General features: G+C 32.0%; 2 protein-coding genes, 128 non-coding genes and 1 pseudogene across 132 annotated transcripts; 49 read left to right on the plus strand and 82 right to left on the minus strand.

Annotated features, from left to right (window-relative positions):
• Window positions 1–72: 72 nt before the first annotated feature.
• 21ur-2070 lies at window positions 73–93 on the minus strand. Its single transcript, NR_064490.1, has one exon.
• A 227-nt stretch (window positions 94–320) lies between these two features.
• Window positions 321–341, minus strand: 21ur-8020. The gene has a single exon (NR_064491.1).
• A 31-nt stretch (window positions 342–372) lies between these two features.
• On the minus strand, window positions 373–393 carry 21ur-13857. The gene has a single exon (NR_064492.1).
• Window positions 394–549: 156 nt separating this feature from the next.
• 21ur-6315 lies at window positions 550–570 on the minus strand. The gene has a single exon (NR_064493.1).
• A 246-nt stretch (window positions 571–816) lies between these two features.
• Window positions 817–837, minus strand: 21ur-8341. Its single transcript, NR_064494.1, has one exon.
• A 149-nt stretch (window positions 838–986) lies between these two features.
• 21ur-8793 lies at window positions 987–1,007 on the minus strand. The gene has a single exon (NR_064495.1).
• Window positions 1,008–1,554: 547 nt separating this feature from the next.
• 21ur-4979 lies at window positions 1,555–1,575 on the minus strand. Its single transcript, NR_064496.1, has one exon.
• Window positions 1,558–1,578, minus strand: 21ur-3994. The gene has a single exon (NR_064497.1).
• Window positions 1,559–1,579, minus strand: 21ur-12136. Its single transcript, NR_064498.1, has one exon.
• A 604-nt stretch (window positions 1,580–2,183) lies between these two features.
• 21ur-7110 lies at window positions 2,184–2,204 on the plus strand. Its single transcript, NR_064499.1, has one exon.
• 21ur-10896 lies at window positions 2,185–2,205 on the plus strand. The gene has a single exon (NR_064500.1).
• A 184-nt stretch (window positions 2,206–2,389) lies between these two features.
• 21ur-13941 lies at window positions 2,390–2,410 on the minus strand. Its single transcript, NR_064501.1, has one exon.
• On the minus strand, window positions 2,391–2,411 carry 21ur-13825. The gene has a single exon (NR_064502.1).
• Window positions 2,412–2,554: 143 nt separating this feature from the next.
• 21ur-4414 lies at window positions 2,555–2,575 on the minus strand. Its single transcript, NR_064503.1, has one exon.
• Window positions 2,576–2,579: 4 nt separating this feature from the next.
• On the minus strand, window positions 2,580–2,600 carry 21ur-11259. The gene has a single exon (NR_064504.1).
• Window positions 2,583–2,603, minus strand: 21ur-5449. Its single transcript, NR_064505.1, has one exon.
• Window positions 2,604–3,423: 820 nt separating this feature from the next.
• 21ur-3934 lies at window positions 3,424–3,444 on the minus strand. The gene has a single exon (NR_064506.1).
• A 233-nt stretch (window positions 3,445–3,677) lies between these two features.
• 21ur-11010 lies at window positions 3,678–3,698 on the minus strand. Its single transcript, NR_064507.1, has one exon.
• Window positions 3,699–3,779: 81 nt separating this feature from the next.
• 21ur-1529 lies at window positions 3,780–3,800 on the minus strand. The gene has a single exon (NR_064508.1).
• Window positions 3,801–3,928: 128 nt separating this feature from the next.
• On the minus strand, window positions 3,929–5,150 carry Y105C5A.25 (annotated as a pseudogene). Its single transcript has 3 exons — window positions 4,930–5,150; window positions 4,721–4,879; window positions 3,929–4,596 (listed from the first exon to the last, which is right to left on the minus strand). Coding segments are annotated over exons 1-3 (1,048 nt in total).
• Window positions 5,151–5,868: 718 nt separating this feature from the next.
• Window positions 5,869–5,889, minus strand: 21ur-7717. Its single transcript, NR_064509.1, has one exon.
• Window positions 5,890–6,806: 917 nt separating this feature from the next.
• On the minus strand, window positions 6,807–6,827 carry 21ur-6176. The gene has a single exon (NR_064510.1).
• A 58-nt stretch (window positions 6,828–6,885) lies between these two features.
• On the minus strand, window positions 6,886–6,906 carry 21ur-7499. The gene has a single exon (NR_064511.1).
• Window positions 6,907–7,404: 498 nt separating this feature from the next.
• On the minus strand, window positions 7,405–7,425 carry 21ur-4850. Its single transcript, NR_064512.1, has one exon.
• Window positions 7,426–7,663: 238 nt separating this feature from the next.
• 21ur-10629 lies at window positions 7,664–7,684 on the minus strand. Its single transcript, NR_064513.1, has one exon.
• On the minus strand, window positions 7,668–7,688 carry 21ur-13026. Its single transcript, NR_064514.1, has one exon.
• An 81-nt stretch (window positions 7,689–7,769) lies between these two features.
• 21ur-7814 lies at window positions 7,770–7,790 on the minus strand. Its single transcript, NR_064515.1, has one exon.
• A 96-nt stretch (window positions 7,791–7,886) lies between these two features.
• 21ur-12462 lies at window positions 7,887–7,907 on the minus strand. The gene has a single exon (NR_064516.1).
• Window positions 7,888–7,908, minus strand: 21ur-13063. Its single transcript, NR_064517.1, has one exon.
• On the minus strand, window positions 7,890–7,910 carry 21ur-648. The gene has a single exon (NR_064518.1).
• Window positions 7,911–7,948: 38 nt separating this feature from the next.
• On the minus strand, window positions 7,949–7,969 carry 21ur-12528. Its single transcript, NR_064519.1, has one exon.
• On the minus strand, window positions 7,952–7,972 carry 21ur-533. Its single transcript, NR_064520.1, has one exon.
• Window positions 7,973–8,252: 280 nt separating this feature from the next.
• On the plus strand, window positions 8,253–8,273 carry 21ur-2205. The gene has a single exon (NR_064521.1).
• A 55-nt stretch (window positions 8,274–8,328) lies between these two features.
• On the minus strand, window positions 8,329–8,349 carry 21ur-5125. The gene has a single exon (NR_064522.1).
• A 170-nt stretch (window positions 8,350–8,519) lies between these two features.
• Window positions 8,520–8,540, minus strand: 21ur-15651. Its single transcript, NR_064523.1, has one exon.
• 21ur-737 lies at window positions 8,523–8,543 on the minus strand. Its single transcript, NR_064524.1, has one exon.
• A 360-nt stretch (window positions 8,544–8,903) lies between these two features.
• On the minus strand, window positions 8,904–8,924 carry 21ur-10335. Its single transcript, NR_064525.1, has one exon.
• On the minus strand, window positions 8,909–8,929 carry 21ur-14067. Its single transcript, NR_064526.1, has one exon.
• Window positions 8,930–9,077: 148 nt separating this feature from the next.
• 21ur-6026 lies at window positions 9,078–9,098 on the minus strand. Its single transcript, NR_064527.1, has one exon.
• A 693-nt stretch (window positions 9,099–9,791) lies between these two features.
• On the minus strand, window positions 9,792–9,812 carry 21ur-13252. Its single transcript, NR_064528.1, has one exon.
• 21ur-5443 lies at window positions 9,795–9,815 on the minus strand. Its single transcript, NR_064529.1, has one exon.
• 21ur-13622 lies at window positions 9,798–9,818 on the minus strand. Its single transcript, NR_064530.1, has one exon.
• Window positions 9,819–10,212: 394 nt separating this feature from the next.
• Window positions 10,213–10,233, plus strand: 21ur-13360. Its single transcript, NR_064531.1, has one exon.
• A 48-nt stretch (window positions 10,234–10,281) lies between these two features.
• 21ur-7794 lies at window positions 10,282–10,302 on the plus strand. The gene has a single exon (NR_064532.1).
• A 31-nt stretch (window positions 10,303–10,333) lies between these two features.
• 21ur-1977 lies at window positions 10,334–10,354 on the plus strand. Its single transcript, NR_064533.1, has one exon.
• Window positions 10,355–10,687: 333 nt separating this feature from the next.
• On the minus strand, window positions 10,688–10,708 carry 21ur-4484. Its single transcript, NR_064534.1, has one exon.
• On the plus strand, window positions 10,699–10,719 carry 21ur-807. Its single transcript, NR_064535.1, has one exon.
• Window positions 10,700–10,720, plus strand: 21ur-9768. The gene has a single exon (NR_064536.1).
• Window positions 10,721–10,796: 76 nt separating this feature from the next.
• On the minus strand, window positions 10,797–10,817 carry 21ur-2355. The gene has a single exon (NR_064537.1).
• Window positions 10,798–10,818, minus strand: 21ur-6787. The gene has a single exon (NR_064538.1).
• Window positions 10,799–10,819, plus strand: 21ur-14917. The gene has a single exon (NR_064539.1).
• A 314-nt stretch (window positions 10,820–11,133) lies between these two features.
• 21ur-2075 lies at window positions 11,134–11,154 on the plus strand. Its single transcript, NR_064540.1, has one exon.
• A 274-nt stretch (window positions 11,155–11,428) lies between these two features.
• Window positions 11,429–11,449, minus strand: 21ur-498. Its single transcript, NR_064541.1, has one exon.
• Window positions 11,450–11,689: 240 nt separating this feature from the next.
• On the plus strand, window positions 11,690–11,710 carry 21ur-14667. The gene has a single exon (NR_064542.1).
• A 34-nt stretch (window positions 11,711–11,744) lies between these two features.
• On the minus strand, window positions 11,745–11,765 carry 21ur-11179. Its single transcript, NR_064543.1, has one exon.
• On the minus strand, window positions 11,748–11,768 carry 21ur-15206. Its single transcript, NR_064544.1, has one exon.
• A 165-nt stretch (window positions 11,769–11,933) lies between these two features.
• Window positions 11,934–11,954, plus strand: 21ur-7450. The gene has a single exon (NR_064545.1).
• A 201-nt stretch (window positions 11,955–12,155) lies between these two features.
• Window positions 12,156–12,176, plus strand: 21ur-1756. The gene has a single exon (NR_064546.1).
• On the plus strand, window positions 12,159–12,179 carry 21ur-5332. The gene has a single exon (NR_064547.1).
• Window positions 12,180–12,488: 309 nt separating this feature from the next.
• On the plus strand, window positions 12,489–12,509 carry 21ur-5869. Its single transcript, NR_064548.1, has one exon.
• Window positions 12,510–12,517: 8 nt separating this feature from the next.
• Window positions 12,518–12,538, minus strand: 21ur-7567. Its single transcript, NR_064549.1, has one exon.
• Window positions 12,539–12,688: 150 nt separating this feature from the next.
• 21ur-10761 lies at window positions 12,689–12,709 on the plus strand. The gene has a single exon (NR_064550.1).
• Window positions 12,710–12,738: 29 nt separating this feature from the next.
• On the plus strand, window positions 12,739–12,759 carry 21ur-14048. The gene has a single exon (NR_064551.1).
• 21ur-3233 lies at window positions 12,740–12,760 on the plus strand. The gene has a single exon (NR_064552.1).
• Window positions 12,745–12,765, plus strand: 21ur-11094. Its single transcript, NR_064553.1, has one exon.
• A 463-nt stretch (window positions 12,766–13,228) lies between these two features.
• On the plus strand, window positions 13,229–13,249 carry 21ur-1273. Its single transcript, NR_064554.1, has one exon.
• Window positions 13,250–13,457: 208 nt separating this feature from the next.
• On the plus strand, window positions 13,458–13,478 carry 21ur-15600. Its single transcript, NR_064555.1, has one exon.
• A 294-nt stretch (window positions 13,479–13,772) lies between these two features.
• Window positions 13,773–13,793, plus strand: 21ur-180. The gene has a single exon (NR_064556.1).
• Window positions 13,794–14,023: 230 nt separating this feature from the next.
• 21ur-5833 lies at window positions 14,024–14,044 on the minus strand. The gene has a single exon (NR_064557.1).
• Window positions 14,045–14,332: 288 nt separating this feature from the next.
• Window positions 14,333–14,353, minus strand: 21ur-13231. Its single transcript, NR_064558.1, has one exon.
• A 10-nt stretch (window positions 14,354–14,363) lies between these two features.
• Y105C5B.1 (Serpentine Receptor, class Z) lies at window positions 14,364–15,929 on the plus strand (the record flags this gene model as incomplete). Its single annotated transcript, NM_070489.6, has 4 exons — window positions 14,364–14,812; window positions 15,297–15,361; window positions 15,403–15,614; window positions 15,720–15,929. The coding sequence occupies 4 exons, from the start codon at window positions 14,364–14,366 to the stop codon at window positions 15,927–15,929; spliced, it is 936 nt and encodes a 311-aa protein (NP_502890.4).
• Window positions 15,200–15,220, plus strand: 21ur-8534. The gene has a single exon (NR_064559.1).
• On the plus strand, window positions 15,201–15,221 carry 21ur-12459. The gene has a single exon (NR_064560.1).
• 21ur-13443 lies at window positions 15,244–15,264 on the minus strand. The gene has a single exon (NR_064561.1).
• Window positions 15,247–15,267, minus strand: 21ur-8747. Its single transcript, NR_064562.1, has one exon.
• Window positions 15,260–15,280, plus strand: 21ur-11348. The gene has a single exon (NR_064563.1).
• A 216-nt stretch (window positions 15,930–16,145) lies between the features above and the next one.
• Window positions 16,146–16,166, minus strand: 21ur-3643. Its single transcript, NR_064564.1, has one exon.
• A 116-nt stretch (window positions 16,167–16,282) lies between these two features.
• 21ur-2708 lies at window positions 16,283–16,303 on the minus strand. The gene has a single exon (NR_064565.1).
• On the minus strand, window positions 16,284–16,304 carry 21ur-11393. The gene has a single exon (NR_064566.1).
• On the minus strand, window positions 16,286–16,306 carry 21ur-11181. The gene has a single exon (NR_064567.1).
• 21ur-8642 lies at window positions 16,287–16,307 on the minus strand. The gene has a single exon (NR_064568.1).
• 21ur-8712 lies at window positions 16,288–16,308 on the minus strand. Its single transcript, NR_064569.1, has one exon.
• Window positions 16,309–16,430: 122 nt separating this feature from the next.
• 21ur-11736 lies at window positions 16,431–16,451 on the minus strand. Its single transcript, NR_064570.1, has one exon.
• A 189-nt stretch (window positions 16,452–16,640) lies between these two features.
• On the plus strand, window positions 16,641–26,085 carry gcy-25 (Receptor-type guanylate cyclase gcy-25; the record flags this gene model as incomplete). 2 transcript variants are annotated; one of them, NM_001307187.2, is made up of 19 exons in its annotated part: window positions 16,641–16,807; window positions 17,204–17,389; window positions 18,033–18,123; window positions 18,634–18,781; window positions 18,831–18,939; window positions 19,309–19,477; window positions 19,628–19,921; window positions 20,590–20,931; window positions 21,222–21,293; window positions 21,347–21,526; window positions 21,958–22,144; window positions 22,950–23,108; window positions 23,330–23,507; window positions 24,039–24,182; window positions 24,428–24,551; window positions 24,949–25,122; window positions 25,253–25,362; window positions 25,539–25,692; window positions 25,942–26,085. In NM_001307187.2, 19 exons carry the CDS (start codon window positions 16,668–16,670, stop codon window positions 26,083–26,085), a joined length of 3,105 nt encoding a protein of 1,034 aa, NP_001294116.1. The 2 variants fall into 2 exon arrangements, with proteins under 2 accessions (NP_001294116.1, NP_001294117.1); NM_001307188.3 differs by lacking the exon at window positions 22,950–23,108 and having other exon boundaries at window positions 16,668–16,807.
• 21ur-9223 lies at window positions 17,393–17,413 on the minus strand. The gene has a single exon (NR_064571.1).
• On the minus strand, window positions 17,713–17,733 carry 21ur-5734. The gene has a single exon (NR_064572.1).
• Window positions 17,846–17,866, minus strand: 21ur-34. The gene has a single exon (NR_064573.1).
• Window positions 17,849–17,869, minus strand: 21ur-12270. Its single transcript, NR_064574.1, has one exon.
• On the plus strand, window positions 17,985–18,005 carry 21ur-15481. The gene has a single exon (NR_064575.1).
• On the minus strand, window positions 18,118–18,138 carry 21ur-6466. Its single transcript, NR_064576.1, has one exon.
• Window positions 18,122–18,142, minus strand: 21ur-13092. Its single transcript, NR_064577.1, has one exon.
• On the minus strand, window positions 18,252–18,272 carry 21ur-10867. Its single transcript, NR_064578.1, has one exon.
• On the plus strand, window positions 18,482–18,502 carry 21ur-4188. The gene has a single exon (NR_064579.1).
• 21ur-13749 lies at window positions 18,611–18,631 on the plus strand. The gene has a single exon (NR_064580.1).
• On the plus strand, window positions 19,001–19,021 carry 21ur-5207. Its single transcript, NR_064581.1, has one exon.
• On the plus strand, window positions 19,291–19,311 carry 21ur-6643. The gene has a single exon (NR_064582.1).
• Window positions 19,931–19,951, minus strand: 21ur-685. Its single transcript, NR_064583.1, has one exon.
• 21ur-9671 lies at window positions 19,935–19,955 on the minus strand. Its single transcript, NR_064584.1, has one exon.
• Window positions 20,078–20,098, minus strand: 21ur-6187. Its single transcript, NR_064585.1, has one exon.
• On the minus strand, window positions 20,985–21,005 carry 21ur-5087. The gene has a single exon (NR_064586.1).
• Window positions 21,086–21,106, minus strand: 21ur-6460. Its single transcript, NR_064587.1, has one exon.
• 21ur-9603 lies at window positions 21,224–21,244 on the plus strand. Its single transcript, NR_064588.1, has one exon.
• Window positions 21,224–21,244, minus strand: 21ur-3990. Its single transcript, NR_064589.1, has one exon.
• On the plus strand, window positions 21,385–21,405 carry 21ur-3116. Its single transcript, NR_064590.1, has one exon.
• 21ur-7165 lies at window positions 21,540–21,560 on the minus strand. Its single transcript, NR_064591.1, has one exon.
• 21ur-2906 lies at window positions 21,638–21,658 on the minus strand. The gene has a single exon (NR_064592.1).
• On the minus strand, window positions 21,639–21,659 carry 21ur-12848. Its single transcript, NR_064593.1, has one exon.
• Window positions 22,237–22,257, minus strand: 21ur-7197. The gene has a single exon (NR_064594.1).
• On the minus strand, window positions 22,453–22,473 carry 21ur-2801. The gene has a single exon (NR_064595.1).
• Window positions 22,454–22,474, minus strand: 21ur-165. Its single transcript, NR_064596.1, has one exon.
• 21ur-974 lies at window positions 22,803–22,823 on the minus strand. The gene has a single exon (NR_064597.1).
• Window positions 23,215–23,235, plus strand: 21ur-11985. The gene has a single exon (NR_064598.1).
• On the plus strand, window positions 23,216–23,236 carry 21ur-4059. The gene has a single exon (NR_064599.1).
• Window positions 23,583–23,603, plus strand: 21ur-980. The gene has a single exon (NR_064600.1).
• 21ur-10188 lies at window positions 23,845–23,865 on the plus strand. Its single transcript, NR_064601.1, has one exon.
• Window positions 23,912–23,932, plus strand: 21ur-4927. The gene has a single exon (NR_064602.1).
• On the plus strand, window positions 24,342–24,362 carry 21ur-11839. Its single transcript, NR_064603.1, has one exon.
• On the plus strand, window positions 24,343–24,363 carry 21ur-11888. Its single transcript, NR_064604.1, has one exon.
• On the minus strand, window positions 24,559–24,579 carry 21ur-7875. Its single transcript, NR_064605.1, has one exon.
• 21ur-4069 lies at window positions 24,868–24,888 on the plus strand. The gene has a single exon (NR_064606.1).
• On the minus strand, window positions 25,388–25,408 carry 21ur-929. Its single transcript, NR_064607.1, has one exon.
• 21ur-9191 lies at window positions 25,521–25,541 on the plus strand. The gene has a single exon (NR_064608.1).
• On the plus strand, window positions 25,874–25,894 carry 21ur-2881. The gene has a single exon (NR_064609.1).
• A 58-nt stretch (window positions 26,086–26,143) lies between the features above and the next one.
• 21ur-782 lies at window positions 26,144–26,164 on the plus strand. The gene has a single exon (NR_064610.1).
• On the minus strand, window positions 26,154–26,174 carry 21ur-14331. The gene has a single exon (NR_064611.1).
• 21ur-11800 lies at window positions 26,157–26,177 on the minus strand. Its single transcript, NR_064612.1, has one exon.
• On the minus strand, window positions 26,158–26,178 carry 21ur-1532. Its single transcript, NR_064613.1, has one exon.
• A 154-nt stretch (window positions 26,179–26,332) lies between these two features.
• 21ur-14169 lies at window positions 26,333–26,353 on the plus strand. The gene has a single exon (NR_064614.1).
• 21ur-1178 lies at window positions 26,334–26,354 on the plus strand. The gene has a single exon (NR_064615.1).
• A 251-nt stretch (window positions 26,355–26,605) lies between these two features.
• Window positions 26,606–26,626, plus strand: 21ur-2147. Its single transcript, NR_064616.1, has one exon.
• Window positions 26,627–26,905: 279 nt separating this feature from the next.
• On the plus strand, window positions 26,906–26,926 carry 21ur-5341. Its single transcript, NR_064617.1, has one exon.
• The last annotated feature ends 62 nt before the right edge of the window (window positions 26,927–26,988 follow it).

Below are 26,988 nucleotides of genomic sequence, written 5' to 3' on the forward strand. Positions count from 1 at the left end.
CAGTCCGGATTTGACTTTAATTTCCAAGACATTTTTTAAAACTCAATTTCAATGGTTAAAAATTGCTAGAATCAGTCCTCTTCAATAGATTTATTGAAATCGGAAAACTTACAAAAGTTATGATCACTGTCAGAAACTGTAATTATTTTACAGAAAATTTGTCATATTTTTTTTTAATTCAACAGAAGTAATACCTTTGAACAGCAAAAATATATTTAGAAAATTCAAAATAAAACAAATTGTTAAACAAATCGGTTCTCAGAAAATAAATTACAATTAGACACTTGTAAGAGTTGTTTCAATTTTACAAAATTTCGACTGGTCAAATTTTCATTTGTTCATTCAAGAATCTATGTCTGTTAAACTATAAAAACATAATGAAACTACAGAAAATTGGAAATTTGAGACCTAAAACATCAACATTATAAAGTAGAAACACATATGTTTTTTTTGCACTAAAAATTTGAAATTCTTATTTTCTAGGCTTGGAGAAACAATTTTTATTTTGAAAACAGTGGAATTCTCCATCAAACTTTTTTCTATCATTTTCTTTTTCATATGGCCATAAAATTAATGTAAACAATTTTGTGAGTTTTTCAGGAAAACATGAAACAGAAAAAATATTAAAGCGGCACATTTAAAAAGCCAAAATAACCTTTTTTAGCCGTTTTCGAAAATAATATTTTCGAAATTAATAAATGTTTCTCTCGAATTCGCTTTTCTCTAAAATCTATATGAACGATTTTTTCAAAACCGAAAGATGGCAAAATAAAACAAACAACTTGAAACATACTTTAATTGAAATTTGTGCGAACCAATTTTTCCAACGGTATGAAAGTGTAAAAACAACAAAAGAACTAATAATAACATTTTTCTGTAGCCGTGAAAAATTTGTCATTTTTGCAGATTGTTTTCTATTTTATGTACGTGGCCAATGACATTTACACATGTCATTTGAACTAATCTCTTTCACTCTTTCTGAATTGATTTTGCTTTTAGTCTGATTATTACATAAATGCATAAAAGTATATTCAATAACCACCTGTCATAACAGTGAAGTTATGATAACAATATGACATAGTAGAAAATTTGGAAATGTACAAATTCGTAGCAAGTAGCTTCGACCGTTAGGAAAGGGATGCAAACAATATTTCTTGCAAATGACAAAATCGGGCATATTTCTATAAATTTCAATTCAAAAAAACCAAACCCATCTTATAATTATTCTGAGAATTTATAAAAAGTGGGAATTCTCTGAAAACATTTGAAAAAACTGGAAAATGGCAAAAATATACGGTTGAAAGAGGGTTTTCCATTGAAAGTATATTCAAAAAGAAGCAAGTCTATTCTTTACAACGATTAAAAAAAGTAGGGAAATTTAAAAAAAAACTATCAGACTCAGCAATTTTTTTTTGAACAAAAATGTTTTTTGATCATTTCATGTTTTTTTGTCTGAAAGTTAAAAAAAAAGTGATAATTTCCAGAATTTTACTTCACAAATCCCTCTATCTGCACTTTTAAATGATCTATATATTTATTCCTTCATTAGTCGAATGAAATCTAAAAGTAAACGGATTAATAAAAGTCTTTTCAACGGCATTCGTTACAACCAGAAGCTGAAACACACTATCATAGTAAAATTGCAAAGTATTTTAACGGACCATAGTTATTGAACATTAATGGAAAATTGTGACAAATTGGAAAGTTTATAAGGATAAGGATTGTCAATAAGTGTAATTTTTGAAATAACTATTTTAATTTGATTTTTGTAACCAAAATCTAGTAAACGAATTGATTGAGCTGAATATTTTATCTTGGAAATCAAGAGTTAATTTGTGAATAAAGCTTTAAAAAGAAAGGCAAAACAATTGTTAAACACTATCGGCAATCGGCAAATAGTTGTTTTTCCCAAAATTTCCGAGAATCCCGTTAAAATTATGCAGCAGTTTCCCATTCTTAGTACAAAAATTCACCAAAATTGCTGATAATTGCTGAACTTATAAATCTTGTTTCTTGTTTATAATTAAAGAAACCAATTTTTCTCAATTTTGTACGTCCACATTCTCTTTTACAAATTTCAGTTGGTAATTTTGTGGTAGGAATGTGTTTCGAAAAAAAAAATTCAAAAAAAGTTTATCTGTTTCACTGACTTTGTTTATGTGTATTATCAATTACCTCAGGGATTTTCATGAGTTTCTGGATTGAACAAGAAAAGGATAAGTACCGGAAAACAATGTAAGCACGCTTCGATGAACATGCTTGTTTGAAGGGTGTATGGAGCGTACGAAGTGAAACCGAAAATTTTAAACTAACCAAATCAGGAAAAATTGTATCAAAAAAGGAAGAGGTCGCGCAGTTTCATTATTTTGTGTGAGCGCAAAAGTAGAAACAAAATGTTTCATATTCCAAAATTTGAACATTGATCTTTAAAAATTCAAACTCACCACTTGAAACACAATATTGTTCAAAAAAATAACAATTATTATCAAAACGCTGAAAATCGGGCACACTGTGCACCGACTCGAAAATAGTCGCAATGTTTCAATATTATTTTATAGGTCAAAATCCAAATCAATTGCAAAATGATTTTTGCTAGCTTATTAATAGTTGGTGTGAAATGTTAAATTATTCATTAACGATATAAAACAGAAGATTAAAAAAAAATTCCAAAGGGAGAATTGATATGGTAAAAAATTGCTAATTTTTTTTTAATATCTGGGGTACATTTCTGGAACCTAGATATTCCATCCCAGCCGCGCTACAGGAATTTTTTCATCCCAAAAAAAAGGAAAAAAAAAAGATTTTTAAAAAATATTATTGGTACGTTTGTGGGACACGAAAGTAAATTTAAGCCGCGCTAGAGAGGTTTTTGTGTCGAATTCCAATTTTCACAGGATATACAGGCACAAAAAACAAAAACGAAAAATAGATTGTTACACGAAAAATAGATTGTTACACGAAAAAATAGATTGTTACACGAAAAATAGAATGTTACACGAAAAAATAGATTGTTACACGAAAAATAGAATGTTACACGAAAAAATAGATTGTTACACGAAAAAATAGATTGTTACACGAAAAAATAGATTGTTACACGAAAAAATAGATTTTTTTTGGATGGAAAAAAATTTGGCTGTGGTGGAGAGTTGAACTCATGAGTTCAACTCTCCACCACGGGAAAATTTTTTGCGAATTTTTTCATCCCAAAAAAAAGGAAAAAAAAGGTCCAGAAAAAACAAACAAACATTTTTGTTACAGTTTTTGTCACTTTTAAAAATAGTCTAGATTTTGTGGTCATGGAATTTTAATTTATATAAAACTAAATCAACTTTTTTTTGTGAAAATAAGTCTGGAAAATAATCATTTTTTAAAACAATTTTATGAATTTTAAGTTCTAAAAAAGATCACTCAAAAAAAACACCAGAGGAGTGTGATCAAAGAAAAGCAATTGAGAGGTTAGTGTAAACAGCTACATGTATAGTTTGAAACCGTGTAGCAAAAATTTATTTTTATCAAAACTTGAATTGTAGTTATTTTTGAACCCAAATTCAATTCGGATCATTGGTCTTTATTTTCCAAGACCATCATAAGTTTATAAATTCCATTTTCACTCTTGCGATCCAAATTGACATTTCTCTGTGTTTATTAGCAATAGTTTAAAACTGCTAGAATCAGTGCTGAACTTCCAAGAAAGATAAGTCAAAGGAGAATACTTGCAAAAGTTATGAAAACTGTCAGAAACCGTAATTATTTTACAGAATTTTCGTAATATTTTTTCAAAACCTCTTCAAGAGTTATCAATACTTTTGAAAAACATTCAAAATTTTTTAATATGAACATGAGACAGCAAAAATATATTTAGAAAATTCAAAATTTTTAAAAAATTAAAAAAAAAAAGATAAAACACTTTTATAGAAACTTGGAAGTGTTAAACTAATTGGTTCTCAGAAAAATGTAACAAATTGATACGAGCTTTCACGTGAAGAGTGTTCAGTGTATTTTGTGGCGATCCTTGCGGTTGTATCCATGAAAAATCAATTGCTTCATGCATATCCATTCTTTGCTTCCAATCGTCGGATTGATAAAATTCATTGAAAATTTGAACATTATCTTTGGAGTGTTTAAATTCCGTCCTCGTCTTAGAAACAAACGAGTCATACTTCTCGTAACTTGGAATCACAATGCAGTCCGTTTCAATAGCAAACAAATCCATAAGACCTATGCGAAATTTGCATTTCTTCGGTACTTCTGGTAATTCTTTTGGCAGCTTACTTTTTTGCTTTCTTGCGAGTGGAGGAGTTTTAGGTCTTTTGAATTCTTCAGTATCAATCAAATAGCTACTTGATGTAGATGGAATGTTCACAGAAGCTGGCTTCTTCTTATTTTTATTCCTCTTCTTCTTCGTTTTTGACGGAAGGGCTTTATCAGACTTGATTTTAGAAGTGACGGATGTATTATCAGAGTACAGTGTCATATCTTCGGTATCCACTTGTTCTTCATCAGAATTCATTGAATTGCCATCAGAATCTGTTGTATGGTGTCGAGAAGAATCCAATGTATTGTCATTACTATCCATGTCAAATTGGGGAAGAATCTCTGAAATAGTTTTTATTACTGAATTTGTTACATATTATAATTTAAATTTAAATAGTTAAATATTGAAGATCAGAAGTTAAGAGGCGAATTATGCTTTATGTTCACAAAAATTATAGTATTCTACCTTTTGGATGCTTTTCTTCTTCATCCGACTGTTCTTCTTTTTTCTCTGCAGCATGACGACGGTCTTTTTGCACCCTGTTGTTGTGAGCTTTCTTTTCTTTATATGTCATCTCTGTTCGTTTTGGTGTGACATCTGACAACCCATCTCCGTGTGTAGTTTCTAAAGTAAATAGTTAAAAGAAACAACGAACGTATGCTTTAGTTTCATGCCTTCAAGCCTAAGACTGCCGAATTGTCCAAACCTCGAGAATTGGTGGTAGATCACAGAGATTGTCGATACGCTTAATAGCAATCTTCAGATCCATGAGATCATCCTCGTTGGTGTTGCGTCTCTTTCTTACAATTCCCAACAGACGACGAAAACCACCTTTTAGAAGGCTGAGCTCCGGTTGTCGCACTGAATCACGATTGACGGCAACATCCGAGATCATGGTTGCAAGTGAACCAAAACCTGAATGTTTTATTTTTATTTATATGTTTTTTTTTATTGTTTAAATCATTTTCTTTTTAATAAATTTTTTATTCTCTCACGGGGATTACACTCAAAATAATAAAACTACGTGGCGTGTTCTGCAGAAAACCTAATATATAGGACCCGCCTTTTTCTCGTCCACTCACGGGGAAAAGGCAAAAATTTTGAACCCAAACAATATATCAGGCCGCCGACATCTCACGGGTAACGCGCGCCGCTGCGTTTAACTCGCAGTGGGCGTGACGAGCTGTCTCCGCCCGCTGCGAGTTAAACGTAGCGGCGCGCGGAACCCGTGAGATGTCGGCGGCCTGATATTGGTTGGGGTCCCGAATTTTTGCCTTTTCTCCGTAAGTGGACGAGAAAAAGGCGGGGCCTAAATATTAGGTTTTCTGCAGTACACGCTACGCCGTTTTTTTTTATTTATTTTGAGTGTGTTTGACGCAACTTTGTAAAAAGAGAGATGAATTTCGCCCGTTCGCACTGTTTGAAACTTGTACTCTGAACAGCAACGTGTGGAAAAGAAATGAATGAGAGGGGAAAAAGTTATCGGAGAATCATCTGACAAGGTCGCGCTGCCACACTCTGTCCAGATTTTATGTACCTCTTCTTATGCTAGTTTTTTAGGCACTCAACCCGCCCTGGATGCCAAATCCGTAAAAAAATCAAATACGACCAGAAATTATCGATACTTTTGCATATCCTCGATGCAGGTACTTGTACATTACAAGGGTTATTTGAAACAGTGATTATTTTAGTGAAATTGCTGACTTTAACTTTGAACATATTATAAAACTTATTTCTTAATTCAGTTTCAAAGAATCGTGATCAAATATTTATTCAAAACACTTACCGTTGTTAGGAAAAACAATTTGAATCCAAAAATATAGAAGGAAAAATCAAGGGAGGGCAACCACCAGTCGCCCAGAATAAAAGGCAGAATGACTAGAAAACTGTCGAGGTGTGTATCTAATACACTTCCCAGGAGAAAACTCCGCCCACAATGAGGTAGTGCGTATTTTCACAGCGTACTGCTTGTCGGTTTTGTGGTCAGGCAGTGACCGGTTTATTGAAGATAAGAATAGCTCATATGAGCTGGTATAAATACAGAATAAGTGGGGCGGAGAAACATGAAGAATGTTACAACGGGAACCAAGGGGGAAGAATGCACTTAGATTGCAAGGCAATCATTGTGATATTAAAAGTGCTATGAGTCACAAGGAAGTAGGGCTGTACAAATCGGCGTCCGGTCGTCCGATTTTGACACCACCGGACGCACTGCGTCCGGTTTTGGGGTAGGTTTCCACGGCGGCCGACAATTTCCGAGTTTCGCCACTCACTATACTTAATCAGCAATTTTATAGTGAGTGGCGAAGCTCGGAAATTGTCGGCCGTCGTGGATAGCTACCCCCAACCGGACGCATGTGCGTCCGGTTCGGACGACCGGACGTCCGGTTGTACAGCCCTACAAGGAAGGAATGGTATGAAGAGAAAGGTACGAGTTCTCGTACACTGCTGTTAAAAAATAGAGTGGTAGAAGAAGAACGACAGATAAAAGAATTCTCTGAAAAGGCCCGAAAGAATACAAGTTGTCACTTGAAAACTGAATTTCTCACAATCAAAAAGAACTGTCGGAACAATGAATCCAATTACGCTCAGGGACTATTGAAAACAACCTGAAACAGGGAAAATTGTGAAATCTAATTGTTCTCTTGTAAATGCAAAAATGTGCATTATCAGCTTTATATGAGAATTGTGAAACTGTATAAAAATTGAATTTTCACAAAGTTGAAAATTCAAAAGCTCAAATTACTTAAGAGAGCTACATGTCGTACCAAAACTTCATATAATTTGATTAAACAATTTTAAATTGAATTGCCCTGAAACTTTTCCAAAAAAATACGTACACGTAGATTTTTTTTCCGATGGACTGATCATTTTCTGTTATTTATTGAACATTTCTAGTATTTTATCGTAAATTTCTAGTTCATATTTATCGTAATTTCTTAAAGTCATATCTAGTTATTGAAATTACAACTCTGAAAACTAAGTCAGTAGATTTCTGGCTGACGACTAATTGTAAGGTAAGAAAAACTAGTCTTAACATTTGGGCTTAAAAACTAAGCCGAAAAAATAAAGAAAAACAACGAAAACCTGAAAACTAACCCTCACAGCATACATCTAATAACCTGAACCTAAAAACGGCAGTATCTGCAGTAACAAGCAAAACAATTGCATTCCAAAAAAATCAATTCGAGTGCTGATGTCATTAACATGAAACAGTAATTATTTTTGAAATTAAAATTTTAAAGTTTATACACTGCTTCCATTTGGAAAAAATTTAAACTTTAATCATATCGCGGATTTTTGAAATTAATTTACTCATCTACAGAAGTAGCTCTGAATCTTTTCGATTTTTTTAAACTAAAAGACATAAAAATAATATTGTAAAAATTGAAAGACATCAATTTACTTACTTATTAGCAAAGTTGGTAAATAAGTAAAAACGTTAAAAATGCCACAAAAAATAAAAACGTTCAAAAACTGCAAACATTTTTTTGATTGGTTTCAATTAAAAATAAAGTTCAAAAGCTACATTTGAATGAAAAATTTAATATTTTCCCATTTTAAAAAACTATGCGAAGTTGTAATAAAAAAGTGTTGATTTGAACATTTTTTAAGGGCTGATAACTGTTGTGTACATGTACCGGGCAATCTAATATTAAAAACGTTGAAAATGTCACAAAAATAAAAACTCGCAAAAACAGCAGAATTTCGTTATTAATACTGTTAGTTTTCAACTGAGAAATTTATGTACACAGTGAAACATGTGAAACATTTTTAAAACAAGAATTAAGAGTGAAGTTTCAAAGTTCTGAAAATGTGTCAAGTGAGTCAGCTTGAACGATCTAACAATAATCATTCCAATAAATTCTGAATATGAACCTCATTGTAGTTTGCAACCGTAACTTGTTTTGTGTAAATTCTTGTTAATTGGAAAATAACTGCAAAATTCAGCGGTTTCGAGATAGTGGTAAACATTGGAAACAAATTGTGAAAGTGTTCATGTTTTGATATATTTTGACAAGCTATTAAAGACTTTCTAGCATCAAAGGAAGTGTAAAATGGAACATGAATGTGCTTTGACACTTTGGAGTCTACTGTCAAAAAATCTTTTAAAAATTTACTTGTAAACAATATGAAACAGGGATTTTTGTGGTAAATTTCAAAAAAAAAGTTAAGCACAGCACTTTTTCAAAAATCATTTTCTTAACAGGAATCCGTTGCATTGGCAGTAAGTTTTTGTATAAAATTAAAAATACTGTGAAAACAAATCATCAATATGCAGTTGTTAACATTAACAAATAGAGTTTACCTTTATTTTACAAACATGAAACAGTAATGTTTTTCTGTTAATTTGTTAATTGTTGAAAACAGTTGGTTTGGTTTTAAATTAAACGGTTTCAAGTTGTACCCAAGATAAGACGAGAATTCAACAACGTTGAAGTCCTTTTCAGTGCATTTTTTTCTGAAAAAAATTGGTTTATGGAAATAAAAATTTGAAACTTTTTTCAATCTACGATCAAAAAAATTCGGGCTTTTTTAAAAAGTAGAAACGTTGCCACTGGAAACTGACAACCCATTTTGCCCACTTGCTGAAAAATGTTGGATTTTGAGTTTTCCCGTTTTCTCCTGTGATTGATAACAGCTTTTACTTTTTTCTACAAATATTACAATAAAACTTTATTCAAAAATGTCAAGAGTTTTTAGTCCTAGTTGAAACCGTATTTACTTGCAGAAAAATTTAAATTTTTTTAAGGGCAATTCCGAACAAACAGGACTAATAGGAGCGCAATTTTGAATTTTCAAATTTTGAGCAACAGATTAATGTTTTCATAATTGTATAAGACTATTTTTTTCAGATTTTCCTAAAATAAATCAACTACTTGAAACAGTAAAACTAACTTTTTGTAATTTTTTAATTGTTTTTTTTAGAGAGAATGCCATTGCAAACATTAACAAATGGAGTTTACCTTTATTTGATGATTTTTGGTTGCCTATCGGCCTTAAATGTACCTTAATCAACGAAATTGACTGAGATAAACTATCAATATATGCAATAAAGGATGATAAATCCGAAAAAATCAACTTCGGAACGATGTGACACCAAAAAATAGGCAAAATTCGAGATTTTAGCTAATATCAGTGTAATTCTTTCGAAATTTTGTACCGCCATATATACAGGCACAAAAAAACAAAAATAAAAATTTTGGAATTTTGGGAGAATTTCTATGGAAATGGATTGCTAATGTTTTTTTAGTATTATGGGTACGTTTCTGGGTCAAGAAATTCGTTTTTGGTCGCGCTATAGGGGTTTTTGTCTTGAATTCCAATTTCAACAGGTATATACAGGCACAAAAAAACAAAAATAACAATTTTAAAATTCTCCTGCTTATGTTGAAATTCTCCTGCTTATGTTTCATTTAAAACTGAATAAAACATAATTTTTCACAGTTTCGGGGGCTTTATTCATGAGAACATTTTGTTTTTATTCATCTCATGATCCGTTCAAGAAAACCAGAGATTAAAATTTTCTAATTATTTTTACTGTTTTAACAACTCACTATTATCACGATCGCTCACCGAGAATTTATATGAACAAAGTGAAACAGCAGAAATTGTTGAGAAGATTTTTTTTAACGAATTCTCGAAACTTTGTTTTATTCCAGGAAGAGTTCTGTTCAAAAACAAATTTTTAATACCAATTTATTGTCAGTTTCTTTATTAAAAAATATTAGTGAAATCGTAAAAAATTAAGCTTTCAAAACTAACAAAAATTTGGCGTTGGTTTGAATACTAACAAAACATCAGGTCTTCATTTTAAACACAAGCATGAACAGCGAAAAGTTGGATTCATTTCTGAAAAAAAAATGTATGGTTCTACATATAGTGAAAATTACTGGAAAAAGTAATTTTTCTGTTTCTCAACAACTTTAAAAAGTATTCACAAAACCTGCTGAAATTCCTTTTTTGTTGCATTATTTTTTCTGTTTCAGTTTTTCTATTCCACCGTTTCTCCACTGTTCCACTAATTCCACTGTTTTAGTTTGTCTGTTTAAAATGGTTTTAATTGTCAAGTTTTAATTGTCAACTTCAATTAAAGACGTTATCAGATTTGAAAAAAAAGTGTCACATACAGTATCTCAAAATAGGCACCGTTCTCAATTATGCAGGCTCCTTCTCTCTTTTTTTTGGACTTGGGACCCTGATCAATATCAACCGCCGACATCTCACGATTTCCGCTAAGAATCCGTCAACAAATTGAAAATGTATTTTCATTGGTTACTGAAGGATTTTGTTTAAAAAAAACCAACCGAACAGCATGCTTACTGTTTTGTTAAATGTGAGCTCCACAAATAAAAACTCGTTCCCGATTTTCTAAGAAAAATTTTCACGAATTTTAACTGCTTCATTAATGCCATATCCTTCGTGAGAAAACAGTTCATTAGTTTTAAGGTATTGATCATGTGTTGATGTGCTTTGTTATATAAGCAGAGTAAAACAGTTTCAACTTTTGACAATAAAAATCACATTTTTAGAAATTTTCATTGAACAACTTCAACGACGAATTCCGTTGTCTACAGTTCTTTTGAATTTGTTACCAGTGTGAAACATCATACACTGAAATAGTCCCCTTTTTTTAGATAAGAGACGTCATATTTGTTTTTTCTTTATAAGTAATATTAATTCAACGGTCACGCGCAAGAATCCAGAAAATCTCAGCAATCACTTTTAGAAATTCCAAAAATTCGAGAAAAAAAAAGAGCGAAATGAACAGATTCACCCGAAAACCTCACAAATGAGTTTTTAAGACATATTGCGTTCAAAATTATTTTCTGTTTCAGATTTTCCATGAATAAAGTCAATTATATCATTTTCTTTAATCTCGTTTTCGGGTTGTGCTGGAATGTGGCCGGGACCAATGTCAACCGCCGACAATTCACGGGATCGGCGCCCCACTATGATCACCTCGCTGTGAGCCTGGCGGGCTAACAAGGGTGAACATAGTGGGGCGCGGAACCAGTGAGATGTCGGCGGATGATATTGGTTGGGGTTGCCATTATGCGAGAAAACAACCCAAAAAAAACGGTACTGTATGTTTTATTCAAGTGTTGCTGTACGTAGAAAGTAGTTGCCTGTTTGTTTGTTTTCTGTTCTTTTTTAATTTTTTTTTAAACAGGAATATTTAGGAAGAATTTATTACACTTAAATTTTTTTCACAAAATTTAACATTTTAGCAAAACAGTAAAATTTTTTTTACATTTCCAAATTTTTTATTCACTCGAGGGTGGGAGGGTCCTGCGTCGGTTTTTTTGTGGGAGATAATTAGTAATGCCAGATTAACTTTATGCGAAACATTATAGTAAAGATAATAGGAACTAGTAAAATCTACAGTTTTTACTAGCTAATTTTCTCTTCATATGCAGATTAACAATTTGATGTTGTTAGAAACGTAAGCCTTTTGACCTAAAAAATTGAAAACTTTTTAATTATGAAAATGGATATCGATTAAATAATACCCAAAAACTTTTGAAATTCATTTAATGAAGGAAGTGAAACAGCAGAAAATGATTGAAAATGAAATTGCATTTTGCCAAAAGTTTTTTGAAAATATTATATCGCAGTTGAATTTTTTCAATGTTTCATATTTTCAATAAAACATAGTTGTAATATAACTTATTAATTGACAGTTTTTATACGTGGGTTGTATTGTTATTCTCTAACAAATTTGACAGAAAAGAGGAAAGATCAACTTCCAATCGAAAATATTGACAGCTCCAAAAGTCCAGCATTTTGAGTGAACACTCAGGAGGGTTAGTTTAAAAAAGTTCAAAATTCGAAGTGTTAAAAAAAAAGTTACGGTTTCAAAAAGTTTCTAAAATTCGTGAAAATGAAGTGGTAACATTGTTACACCGGAGCACTAAGGTAGTACCGCGCGGTCCCGCACTGCGTCGGCCGCTGCGTCGGCCGTTGTCAAATTCTAAAACATAAATAGTTAAAATTCAAATTTAAGTGAGTATGTTTCATGTTCCTATTAAAAAAAAAATCAGATTTCTCAAATTCACAAATACAACAATAATCACAACTTCTCACATTTTATATGAACTTCCATCGCATGTTTTGGGCGAACATTCTAATGCATAATTATAACTTGGAAATTATACAGAAGTGTGAGTAGCGGAAAATTGCAATAATGTTTCATTGTGGTTTTATATTTTTATCGGCATTTTTGGAACAATTCCTGTGTTATATATAAAAAATTCGGAAAAAATTCTAAAAGAAACATGATTCCCGCTGATTTTCAAATTTTCTTTTCTAGACAACCTGAAACAATTTGTAAATATTGTTCTCAACATGTTCTGTGCTAAAGTTTATCCGGACGTGATAGTTTCATGTTTTATTTAACTGTTATAAATACCTTTTACTTTTATCAAGTAATATATACAGTTGCACCTTGTTAATAGAATTAATAGGCAAAAACAACTAAATTTCAATGCTACCCATTTCTCGTAACACAAATTATTTCTAATTTATGGGGCTATTCAAGTAGAGTCGGAAATTGAAAAAAAGTGTAGAAAAGTGAAAAAATATTTTAAAAACATGTATTTTAATACAGTTGTGAAGTCATAAATGTTTTTAATACATTTTGCAACATAACTTGAATAACCCCATTACTATTCAGAAAAAAACAAATGAAACGTTTTTTTGTCAAACAAAATTGGGGGTTTCAGTGACCGACATATCCCGATAATTTCGATTAGCTATTTGAAACGAAACACAGATTTTACAAAAGATATTTCTGGATATAAATAAAACACTTGTAATGCTTCATGCTGCTCATGACAGCAAAAGAAATAAACTACTGAACTATTTTTAAATCAATGCCCAGATTTTCGAAATTTGGAAAAAACAAACACTATCAACAATTTGTGCTGTTTCATTTTGTTCATATAAGCTCTTGGCAAGTCATTATAATAATACGTACTTATTTTGCCCAGAAAGTATACTTTTTTTTGAATTTTGAAAATTGTTTGTTATTATTTTCAAATTCAACTTCAAATTAGTGAAAAACGTTACACAATTGTGTCAATAGGTAACTTGGGAACATTACTGTCATTTGATTTATAGATAAAAATGAGGAATAGTTGAAAATATAAAATCCTGTTTTAAATTGATCATATTATTGTTTGTTAATATTGTCACATAACTCTTTTCCGGATTCGATTTTGCTGCCATACTCAAAACATTTAACAAAAAAACGTTTTTAAAGGTTAAAAGAAGATAGGGTAACCGCCAGTAAAAATGAATCTTTTTGGTTGACCTGTAAAAAAAATTAAACTTCCCAACTTGGTTGTAACGATACACAGAAAAAAGTTTCATTTTAAGAAATTTGCCGAGTAATTTACTTGTTGAAAAAAAAGTTAAAACTTTATTCCATTATTTTTTGTCATCAATTTTTGTTTTTGTGCTCCAAACTGTTTCTCTTAGGTGATAATGTGAAAATGTATTTTCTTCAAATTAATTTGCAAAGAAATTAGACACCTAGATTTAGAACCATTTGCACTTGAATTTTATTTTTTTCCATTTTTTTGTATTGGGTAAGAAAATTTAGGAAACTAAAATAAAATTTCAATGTAAACGTAATATAAAGTTAAATGGATTATATGAAACCTGTCTAATAAAAAATGTTTTTGATAACTTTTTTTGAGTAGAAATACTATTTCAGGCATTGTAATATATTTCTAAACCGAAAACAATTTTTCGGAAAAAAGCATCTTAAATTTCTAGGCCAAATTGGTTCTAAAAATTCGAACTGAAGTGTATGGAGAATTTGAAACTGCCAGTGAAAAGTTTAAAAATTTGGAATAATTTTTAAACGAGAACATGGTTGCCGTAGACTTTTTCCCCTAATTCAAACAAAAAATAAAAACATTTTATAACTTTTTAAAACAATTAAATTCGTTCATTAGATACTACTTTCTTTTTTTTTTGGATTCAGATTGTATTAAACAAAAAAGTTTTGAACAAAAAAAGTTAGATACTCTCTTTGCAGGTGATATTTGCCTTCTGTTTCGTAGTTTTAGTCACTTTTTTGGTAAATCACCAAATTTTAATGCTAATGGATGGCTTAGTGTGGAATGGAAACAGAGAAGTTTCCGCAGGTCGTTTGGACACTTTAAATACATTTTTCCTTAACGCTTTGGAATTAATTTTACTTATCATTCACGTCTCGAATAATATTTTCTTCATACTACTTTTCATTTACAAAAGACCCAGAAAACCGGAAAACCCGGGCGGTTCTGAAAATGTTCACGCTCCGATTTTTAGAGAATTATACAATTTGTCTTTTCTATGCGTTATTTTCGATGATATCTGCCTATTCACGAGCATTTTGGGAAACGAAAAAAATGAAGCATCTGGTTTCATTTTTCTAATTATGATGTTGGTGGAAAGTAGTTTGGGAAGTTTTCTTCTCAGTTGTATCGTTTTGTTATCACTTCTCGCGTTTCTACAAAGGTTTCTGATTATATATATTCCGACGTTCAAGTGGATTCTGGCGGGGTGAGCTGTGAGCGGGTTCGGCATGTAGTTTCTCGAACTCGTAAGATGTCGGGTGCTACGAAGATCCATATTTTTTTGGAATCACGGGGAAAAGGCCAAAACCGGGATCCCCAACCAATATCAACCGCCGACATCTCATGAGTTCGGCGCTCCCACTATGCTTACCTCGCTGCGGGTGGGTCAGCTCGCCATAGCGAGTTAACACAATGCGCGCGGAACTCGTGAGATGTCGGCCGCCGTGATTTTCAAGAAAAACAGGTGGGATCTAATTTTTGGGATTTGTACACGCCACGCAGTTGTGTATTAATAGTGTAATTGAGTGTATTAATTTTATTGAAAACCTGTTTCAACCATTTTCTAAATATCTCTTTTTTCATGCTGATACAATTAGGACTTTTGTAGACGTTTCAAAACATTGATATAAAAAATTTGTTTATTGAACATAGCTTTGAACAACATTTGAAATCGATATCTCAAAATTCAGAAATTCCCTGAAACGGGCAATGATTCTTCTGCACACTGTGATGATTCACTATTGCTGGGTTTCTAGTAAGTTTTCTTTGAAATTATGAGAAAAAAAATTTTTCCAGCTCGTTGTGACGCAGTTCACAATAATCGCCATTATTGCAGAAATGAAGAATACGAAAATCAATTTTTTGTCTATAATCTCGTATTTTTATTTTTCACTTTTATCACTGGCGCTTTCTATTATCACCTGTTCAAAATCATGAAAAACATGGAAAATATAGCTGCCCGGAGTGCTTTACTTAATCAATTTATTCCGGTGTTTTTTGTGCAGCTGGTGGGTGTGTTGCGGCCGACGTTTGGCGGGTTGGCGGCTAGTACCCGCCAGATGTCGGGCGCACGGTTACCATTTCAAAATTTTAAAACTCGAAATAATTTCCAGATCTACGTTCTATTTTTTGTTATATCAATGCTCATCAGTAGAATGTACACGAATTCTGGAATTAACAAACTGTTTGACCACGTAACTATTTCACTAACAACCATATTCCCAATTATCATTTCAATTTCTTATATCAAAACAAGATTCGATTTCAAAACTGTAATTTTGTCAGTTTTTCGAGCGAACCGGTCGGAGGTGTCGCCAACCTGATTTTGTGGTTTTTTTGAAATAAAATTACCGTTTCACAAATTATTGATTCACTAAATCTCCACTTTATATCGCAGAAATTGAGAAAAGCAGCGGACAGACGTCTAAGATCGCGACGGGTCAATTATTCTTCTGTGTATCTTACAATGGTTAAATAATCATTTAATGTAAAAAATTCGGGATTATATCATTCTGGCACAAATAATTAAAATCTTTTTTTTTCGTGGGACGCTGGACTAATTGAAAACTTTTATAAGTCGTTGTTTTTCTGGCCTATGTGAAACAGTGAATTTTAGGAAAGTTTTCGTTTGTGAAAACTCATAAACTAAAACATTCTCATCAATTAAATTTCACAAACAAAGACCAAACTTCACCCAATAAATGAGCAACATACTTGACCGAATAAATGAGCAACATGAAACTGTAAAAATTTCTTGAACATTTTTTCAAAAAATTGCAATATTTTATCAAGTTTTGTATAGTTCCAATCAGACTACATAGATAAAGTTTCAAAAAGTTCACGTAGTAGTACTAAAATCACTGAATAATACAGAAATCCAAGATGAAAATGCAAAAAATTTCGGCGGAAAAAGTCACGTTTTTCTAATCGTCTACTACACCTTTTGAATAATTAATTCCTTTCGATGGCTCACAAGATGGATTGATAAGTGAAAAGAAGCATAACAACACATCAAAAATTCATTCTCGATCTGCAGTTGTGAGCTCCGAGAGCATTCGGAGATGCTTCTCCTCTTACTTTTACTGAAAATTTCAACTTTTGTCGATTCTTTTCAAATTGGACATTTGGAGTTTGAAAATTCAAATGAGACACGAATTTTGGAGATTTGCATGAAAAATGCTGGGAGCTGGAGAGATCATAGGTTTTTTTTTTCAATTTTTTGAAAATTTCACTACAAAACAAAACACGTTTATACATATATTTTTCTCATCTTCTTTTGTTCGTCGAACATCTCATTTAAATTTATTTTTTCAAAAGAAAAGCTTTGTTTAATTTGTTTTTTTTTAACAGACTAGTTTAAACTAGTTTGAACGCAGGATTTAATTCTGCCTACCTTTTTTTTCGGTGTTTGGGAATTGCACCAATTCTATAATTTATCTCGGAGCCCATTAAAGGTTAAGCGTTCATCCCTTAAAAAATTGATAAAGGTCAGTCTACAAATTCACGACTAGTAAGAGGTAGACAGGCAGCTAGGTAGGCGTCTAGGTAGGCACGCGCGCCTGAAGAAACCTCCACAAAAAGCATTTCAAATTTTCAGACTAATCTCTCTTCCTTCTTGTCACAATTTCAATGGTCTGGAAAATGCTGCAAATCTCAACTACCAATATTCTGTGGATTTGCTCATTGGAGCAGCGTGTGATGAAGAAACTCAGACAGTATCCAGATTAGCATTGAGATGGCACAAATTGTACCTTTCTAGTGCTCCGCTGAGCACTAAAGAAAAGTGAGCGAAGAATAACCATAAAAAATGTGAAATATGCATTTTGAAATTTTAAGAAATAAGTTTGAAACAGTAGAATTTTTCATTGTTATAATGTTCTAGAAAAAATTCTAACACAAAATGAATGCTACCTTGAAGGCTGCCTAGGTGCCTAGGTAGGTAGGTAGCCTGCCTGGTAGGCGTTCAGGGTGTGTCGCCTATGTACCACGTTTTTTATTCAATTCTTAGTATAGTTTCCATTTTGAGTCAAAATTTTGAATTTGGCCCTAAATTAAGATAATATTTTGTTTAAGTCGGCAAGTTGATTTCATAAAATCATTTTTTGTTTTTTTTTAACCAGACTTCCACTAACCAAGAAATAATTGTCAAAGTATATAAAAATTATGAAACAGTAATTTTTTGCATCAAAATATTCAGCCAATACTTTTGACTTGTGAACCTAGTTTTGCTTTTTCGAGAGAGAGAGTATCGCATCCTTCATCATTCTTACAAAAATAACACTTTTTAAATAAACACGTTGAAACAATATTTTTCCCAAGCAAATTTCTCTAATTTTTCAACAAATTGGTAAAATTTGCAGATTTTTACGGAAATACAATAAGATACTTACAATGAATAAAAACCTTCAGAAAATATATGTTTTCAGAGAAAGCACCACAATTGCACTGAAACCACATAGTTTGGCTGGAACAGCTGAAGTTATTCTTGCAATGTGCAAATCGATGAAATGGAAAGAGGTATTGTTGCTTGAATTAAAATTTTATTTGAAAACCAAAACTTTTGCAATAATCATGAAACAGTAATTTTTCGGCTTGCGAAATGTTAGTGTTTCACAAAAATTCCTATTTTGTTACATTTCAAATATGGATTTGATTATACAAACAAACTGAAAACCTTAATAATAACTTACGATTTATTGAGATCTCAAAACAGGCTTTTTCTAAAATACCGAAAAAATATCTGTGCAATTGCATGTGGGTTTTATGAGTTACGCTTTAAAAAATTGTGGCAGTTGTGTGAAAAACGTTTTTTTTCATGAAAAATCTTTCATGTTTTACTCTGTTTTTAAAGCCATAAAAGTTTTGCAGTACGTACTAAGTGGATCTATTATCAATTAATTAAACTAATTTTAATATGTCGTTATTACAAAAAACAAAAACTGTTTTTCACAAAAAATACTGTTTCACAGATATGATCTAAATTGTTCTCGAATAATCTCTTCAATTTTTTTAAACACTCTTTTACAGATTGGAATAATATATTCTGAGGAGACCAAGTACACAGCGCACGCGATCTACGACATGCTCGCCGAGCAGGAGGACGACCTGAAAATTAATGTGTTTTTGGAAACCGATGGGCTCAGCAATACGTACACAATTTTGCATAGTGCAAGAGGTGTGTGAATAGGTGGCCTACCTCGTGCCTACCAAAAACAATTTTCCAGCGCTCATCTCATTCCTCACCACTCTGGATTTGTCCAAATTTTTCAAAACATTGAAGGAAAATGCTTTTCGGCCACTGGAATTCAGCATTGTTCACGTGGATTGTAATAAGTAAGATTTTTTCCAATGTTTCAGATACTTTTTAAAAATTGAGAAAATTTCCGAATGGCAATCAAAATTCCAGTAGATTCTTTTTAGATTCTCCCAGGAGTATTTGTACTACGAGAAACTTGAAATTGAATCAAAGTTTCAGAATAATTCGTTGAAAATTCATGAAAATTTAATGAATTCAGACTTTTAAAATTTTTTATAGTTTCTGCGATCTTATAAATTTTTTGCCTTAATCGATAATTGAGAAAAAAAGAAATTGTGAATTTCCAATATTTTGCAGCTAGCAAAAGTTCAGAAAAAGTGTTCTGTTTTACCAACTTTATATAAATTCCTAAATTTGTACATTTCTACTTTTTACTCCTCATTCAGATCCGAAATCTCAAATTTCTACACTTATCTTGACAATAATGCCGGAGAAGAACCAAATCCCATATCGGCTGCTCGTCTACGAAAACTGTATCGACATGTGGCACTCTTGAAAAATAGTCACGATGACATGGAAAAAACGGAAGAATTCGCAAAAAAATATGGACTTGTGGCTAGTGTTTATTAGTATTATCTGTATATTGTAGTTTGTAGTTTGTAGTTTGTAGGGTGTAGTTTGTGCTTTGTAGCTTGTTTTCACTTTTTCTCGTATTCTTTTGTATCAGTGTTTGCGTACCTGACACCATACTTGACGACATTTCAGCCATCCTACACACTCTACAAAGCTCTCATCCTGTGTGATGGGCTCCAATTGCTCAACAACTACACAGCGCCACGTGGCAATCTGTCAATTGTCCAACAGCTACCGTACCTCTGGAATCACGTGACAAACACTGAGACTCAAGGATACTCGGGACCAGTTTTTATTGGAAACGACGGAGTACGGTTACCGTACTACGAAATGCACATGTGGAGGGATGGAAAAGCAGTCCACGTGGCAAATGTGAAACCGAGAGAATCGGATTACTGTGGAGGGAATATGACAAAGAATTGTTATGTGAGTTGCACTCTGATTGCTGATAAATGAGTGATTATTGCAAGAACGTTAAAGAAATATGTGAATTACTAGAAAATGTAGAAATTTGAAAAAAAAAATTCTGAGCAAATTTAAAGTTTGATCAAAAATTCATATTTTTCATCTGGATTAGCATTTGGAGTTCGCTATAGTTGCAAATTAATTGCTATAGCAGGTTTCCAAAATTAAGGAAGCATTGAAACAGCAAATTTTGAAATTAAAAAAAAAAAATTTCCAATTTTTATAAAAACTGAACCTTGACCTTTTCAATTTTTATTTTTGTTTAACATGATCACTTCAAAAACAAATCTCGCAACGATCAATGGATAATGTTTTATGTACTTAAAAAAAAACCGGAATTGGAAAATTTTCGTTAATTTTTTTCAGGAATTCCCTCCCTCAATTTAATATTTTGATTATTTCGGGCAATAAACATGATTATTTCGGGCAACATGATTATTTCGGGCAATAAATGAGTTATGTTTCCTGCCCACATTTTAAATAGACAAAAAAGTTAAATACTATAATTCTCATAGAATTAGTTTTTACCACATAAGAAATTTCTAAACCTATAACTTTCTCAATTTCTCAAATATTCTGGAAACTTGCTCGAAAATATAATTTGGAAAATTTAAGTTTCCTTTTTTCAGGAATTCCTTCCCTCAAGCCCTCTGCTAGAAGATCTCCCACCATACACCTCCGATTGTGGCTATGACAACAATTTATGCAGCGATTTCCACGTTTTCATGATCGCCGCAATTGTATTCTCCATTCTTCTTATTCCAATGGCAATCGCATTTTATCTTCAACGAAAAGAACATTTAATTCAACAAATGCCGTGGCGGGTCCCATTGGATTCAATTTCATTCGATGATAACGGTGGGAGCTTGTCAGCTTCGCGTAGGGTCTCCACTATTTCCACCGCCCGTGCTTCGTATTCGTCGATTTTTTCGGGAAATGTTGCGGAGCACGCGATTGTTAATAAGCAGAAGGTTTGTGGCGGACATATGTAGGGAATCGCGAAGGCTGGCTGGGTCTGTGAGGGTAATGTAGGACCAGAATCCAAGTAGTTTTGAAAAAACATGCTACAATTTCTCATAAATGTGAAGCATGATAAATTATAAATGTCATAATTTTTTAATGATTTGATGTTTTTGCAATTAGATACTGAATATTCATTAAAATGAGCGGATTAAGAAAACTCCTCGAAACAGAATTTTTTTTTTGGAAAACTTTCACTGTGTCAAAGTTTTTCAATAAATAAATCAAATTTCCATTTCAGGTTTCCGTTAAACGTCATGTCCAACGAAGAGCCATCACATTTAGTCGGCAAGAAATGGAAATGTTGAATCAGGTTTTTTTTCAAATTTTTTCACCAATTAATCTTAAATGTTCTCTCTGTTACAGCTCAAATACATGTCCCACACGAACATCAACCCATTCACTGGAATCTGCTTCAATCAGGGATCCGAACTAATTGTCATGTGGCAATTCACCACGAGATACTCGCTGGAAGACCTGATTTTTGTGAAAGAGCAAAAGTTTGGAAGGAATTTTCAATCGACTTTTATCAAACATATTGTACATGTGGGTTTGGGGAATTTTTTAAACGGGAATGTGAATGCAAATTTGAAAAGCCAAATGTAATTCAGAAACTTTTGAAACCGAGTTCTTTTGCTGTTTAGGAAACAAATGTATATTGTACACATCCACCACCCAATGGTAAACTAATTTTCTTCGCATGCTTTATAAACACCGTGAAACAATTCCGAAAATTATTTAAGTTGTTAAAAAAATTAAACTTTATCTGAAAATCATAAAACACTGATATTTGCAGAAAAGTTCCATGTAATCATCTAACTAAAGCGTTTTATTTTGTAACGAGATCTATATAATTTGTGATACATGGAATTTCTGTTGAAAAAAAAAACAAATATTCTTTGAAGCATCAGAACATGGCTTTTTAGTCGTTTTTTCAATTTCACATCAGTCATTTTTTGCTAAAAATCAAAATTCAGGGAATAAATTACATTCATAACAGTTCCATCAAAGTTCATGGTGCATTGTATCTCTCGAATTGTGTCGTAGACTCCTATTGGGTCGTGAAGCTCACTGATTTCGGAATTAAAGGGATTTTAAAGGAAAGGACGAATCACAAAGAATTGGCGCCAAGTTCTGCATTTGATGTCGATGCAATTCACTACAGTAAGTTATGTTGACCAATAGGAGAATTCGTGGGCGTGGTCACTAGTGGTAATTGGTTGGTTTCATTTTGTGTGTGAGAAGATGTAACATAACAAGTTAAGACTCGAAGTAGACTAAATTTAGAATATTAGCACAAGTTTTAATCTCACCATGAAACAGTGAAAGATTGAAAATTTTCAAAAAAAAATTACAATGTATAATTTCATTTTCATCACAATTTTTTGGTAGTAATAAAAAGCTCCACAACCGTTTAGTAATAATTTTCTGAACCAATATAGTTTTTTTTAGATTCTCCAAAACAAAATGAAACTTTATTGTAATATGGTTTAACCAGAGCTCAAATTTTCAAAAAGTTTTTATATTCCACTTGAAACAGTAAAATTTTGAAAAATGACAGAACAAGATTTTTATTGGAATTTTCCGTTTTTCAGTATACTTTATTGCATATTACTTTGTATTTCAACTTTTAATTGAGTTTTCTTAGTACGTAGGCCTGACTTTCCACAACCTACCTCGTGCCTGCCACCTATTTTCTGGGCTCGGACTCCGGTAGGCGCAAGGCAGGCGGGCAGATTAAAAAAAAAAATTTGAGGCACACATTCTCAAAATTAGCTCTTTCAGTTCGAAAAATGAAAACGCGTGCAATTTTTAAAATTTTTCGGAAAAATCAGTTAAATTAGCAATGAAAATGGAATCCCAAAATATTCGAAAGTGTTCTGAAACGGTGAAAAATATAAAAATTTAATTTTAATCTCAAACTTTCATTTCCGAAAGTTTAGTGTTTTCTAAAGCACAAAAAATTCAGAATACCTCCAACTGGCACCTGAACATATTTCTGCCATTCTGGAGAAACTGGAAGAGCCAAGGGGTACTGTAGAAGGGGATATCTATCAATTGGCAATGTGCATTTATCAAATTCTTTTCTACATGAGACCATTTGCAGAGAGACAGGAATCTATTAAAGGTATATTAAATCAGAAAAACTTAATTATTTAAAAAAAAGTCTCTGGAATTTTTTTTTGCGCTTTTTCAAATAAGTCTCAAATATTTGCACAAAAAATTTCGAACCATTGGGTTTCGAAGCAAGAGCCATGGGAAAAAACTATTTATTTTTCTTTTTTTTTTTGAAATAGTGTTCCAAATCATTTCCAGTTTATTCTGGTGAAATATTCCTGAAGCTTCCAGAACTGGCTCACCTGCTCTCCAGTCAATCCACAGCTCCTCTTCATCCAAAAGTCCCCGAGGGAAACAGTTTCACAATGAGACTTTTATCAATTATTCAACAATGTTGGTTGTACAAACCAGCTGCCAGACCAGCTTTAATCAAGATTACTGACGCTGTGAACAGGGAATTCGGTCAGGAGTAAGTGAAGTTATTTTTTAGGATTTTTGCTGTTTCACGGAATAATCAAATTCGGGAAGAGTTTTGAAAAATTAATATAAGTATTATTGCTTCTTATTTGAAAAATTATTGAAAGTGAACGCTGGAGAGTTCTGAAATCCATTGAGAAATCCTCAGCTTTGAATTTTTATTGTTTTAAGTTGTTTCAGGGAAATAACCGGAACCTATTTGGGTTTCTGGTAGGTAGGCATATATTCTGACATATGTGCCTGTCGATGCCGTTTTTTATTTTTATCTCATAATTTTATATTGACATTTTCATAATGTATTCAAAAAAAAAGACATTTTCTTAAATGATTAAATCAAAAAATTCACCGACCGTTTCAGTGTGTTTTTATATTTGGCAGTAAATATAGCTTCTTCAATTCTTGGGTCATTAAACCTAAAATTTATTCAAAAAAACGTACCGGTACAGCTTTTGTACAGAAAGTAGACAGACATGTAGGCAGGCAAACATACCTGCCTACCATGCCTACTAGAACATACTTTCAGTGTAAAAGGCACCCTTATCGATCAAATGATTGAGATGATCGATGAATATTCTGCGAATTTGGAACAAATCGTTGCGGAAAGAACAAGAGAATTGGAACAAGATATGTCTGTTACAGAGAACTTATTGTATCAGCTTCTGCCAAAGTGAGCTTTTTTTTGAAAATTTTGAAATTCAAGAAAATTTGATACGTTGGAAAAAACGAAACTATTTAAAGTTTTTGTAAACTTTAACAAATTCGAAATTTAAAAAAAACATTTGCTGTTTCAAAAATTTATTAATTTACATTAATTCAGAGTTGCAAATTTTGGTCGATCGCTAAAATCGAATATTTTTTCAAATTTTCAAATTTTCCAAATTCTCAAAAATCTAAATAAAAATGCAATTTTAGAAGTGTTGCCGACTCAATCCGTAGTGGTAAGACAGTTGTGCCAGAACAACATTCGTCTGTCACCCTGTTAGTAGTGGATGTCTGTCAGTTTACAAAGTTCTGTGAGGCTTTTATTCCGGTTCATGTGAGTTTTAGAGAGCTTATGCTACAAACTGATTTTGACTATAAAACAGCAAAAATTATAATTTTGTGAAACCGTAATATTTTTCACAAAACAAAAAGTTTGGAATAGCCGTTTTTCAAAAGTAAATTAGTTTTTTTTTAGTTTTCTCAAACTTTCCTTATTTGTTCTAATTCTAAATAAGAATAAAAAATAAATTTTAAACATCGGCAGTCTTTTCAGCAAACAATTGGAAACTTCGTTAAATATGTGACAATTTCTTGAAAAGTTTACTGTTTCATAAAATTCATATGAACAATTATTTTAAACTTGAATTCAGTTCTATGGTTTCATTCAGTGCTATCAAAAACTAGTTTGACAATCTGTGTAACACTTGAAATTAATTTTTTCAATATTTCAGATTCTAGAAACTCTACAAGAACTCTACTCCTCCTTCGACAACATTGTACAGAAAAATAAGGCGTTTAAAGTGGAAAACGTGGGAGATGCCTACCTGATTTGCAGTGGAATACCTGAAATGAGTGGATTTCGTCATTTAAGAGAAATTTGCAAAATTTCGCTGAAATTGCAAGCGGTGAGATTTTGTTCAGATTTTTTATAACTTTTATAAAGTTTTAGACAAAATAGGCATTCTATTTAAAGTTTACCTATTTAAACTTCAAATTTCCGCCCAAAAATCTATAAACCTATAAAAAAAGTTACAGTTCATGAAAACGTTCAAAGTCCGTCATAGACCATCTCACACACTACAAATAAAAATGGGAATTACCAGTGGAGCAGTTGCAGCTGGAATACTGGGAAGTACGGCTCCAAGGTTAGTGTTGTAACAGATTAATGAGTTTCAGGTGACAGCAAATGCATCAGTACGAAAAATAAACACTTTTAACATAGAAAAACTGAAACTGGAAAAAAATTTTTAAAAAATGCTGTTTCAAATTTTTGTCAAATGTTTTTATTTTTAAATCTGGGTATTAATTTTTTCATTTGCAGATTTTGTATATTCGGTGATACTGTGAATATGGCGTGTCGTATGGCAAGTACTGGAAATCCTGGAAGTATTCAATTAAGTGAATTGACTGCAAATACGTTGATGGAGAAGTTTCCATCGTTTATGTTGGAGGAGAGAGGCATGATTGATGTGAAGGTAAGTTTTTTTTAAGGAATAGGCACGCCTACCTACCTACCGCATGCCTGCCTGTTTTTTATTGAAAAGATTGAATAACGGAATTTCCGACGATTCGAAGAAAGTTGTATAACAAAATTCCAAAAAAAAGTTATACTGTTTGAAAGACTTGATATAAAAAGTTCTATATTTGCTTCATCAGTGCTATGGCTATGCCCACATTTTCTATACCACATTTTCTTATACCCCATACATTTTTTATTTTTTCAGGGAAAAGGCGCTTGCTTAACCTTCTGGTTAACTGGAGAAAAGGACATAATGAGACGTCAATCTTCTCGTTCCAGCTGCATAAGTCAGATTAAATTCGAGTTGGATGAAGCTGACAATTCGAAGAAAATGTTTCTAAATGTTTAATTTAATTTTTTTTCTGTTTCTGTGCTAAAGTAATTTGAAGGAACTTCTATAAAAATAATACACATTTATTTAGAACAAGAGCTTGAGAATCGACTATTTATGATAAAACTCACGAGATTCATGAACAATATGAAATAGTATTTTCAAGCGTCCGACATCTACCGGGCTTCAGTAACAGAAAAAATATTGACAGAAAGTTTCCAATGTTTCATGATGTTAATAATTTTAGTGTCATTTTAGTGCCATATTGTACTGATTTAAATGAAGTTAACCAATATTTGATACTCAAAAGCTATAAATCTGTGACATTTTTCATGGAATCTGTTGTTTTGTAAGAAAAAATACAATTTTCCACTTTTATTTTCTTATTTGTTTTGATGGGGATTGAAAGAAAACTGGGAAACGAATGGAGAGGGAGTATTTTACTGAAATTCATCGACTTTAAAAAGTCATTTTACGAAATTGATTTTTTTTCCTGTTTCACATTCTTGTTATATTTCATCAAGCAAGTCATTTGCAATATGGAATCGCACGGTGTAGATATTTCAAGAAAAAACAATGTGAAATGTGGAATAATCAAGAAAAGTTGTAATTTTTTCGAAATGTTGGGTTAGGTTTTCAATTTTTTACGGATATTAACAATATATGCTATTAAATTTAATTTTTATCGTGCGATTTGATTTTTTTTAATCTCGAAATTAATGACGAAAGTTTCGGGAAAAAACATACAATCTATTATATTAACTAGGATTTCCAGTAACAAAAAATGGGGCTCTGTTTTACACTGTTTACTTAAAGTTCTATATTTTCTGAACTTTACTGACAGTGAGTCCATTGCAATTAAAAATTACTACAGTAATTTGATTCATTTTCTTAAAATTTTCATTTTTCAAGTGTACATCA

This window comes from Caenorhabditis elegans, chromosome IV (genome assembly GCF_000002985.6).
Source record: "Caenorhabditis elegans chromosome IV".
Taxonomy (NCBI): domain Eukaryota; kingdom Metazoa; phylum Nematoda; class Chromadorea; order Rhabditida; family Rhabditidae; genus Caenorhabditis; species Caenorhabditis elegans.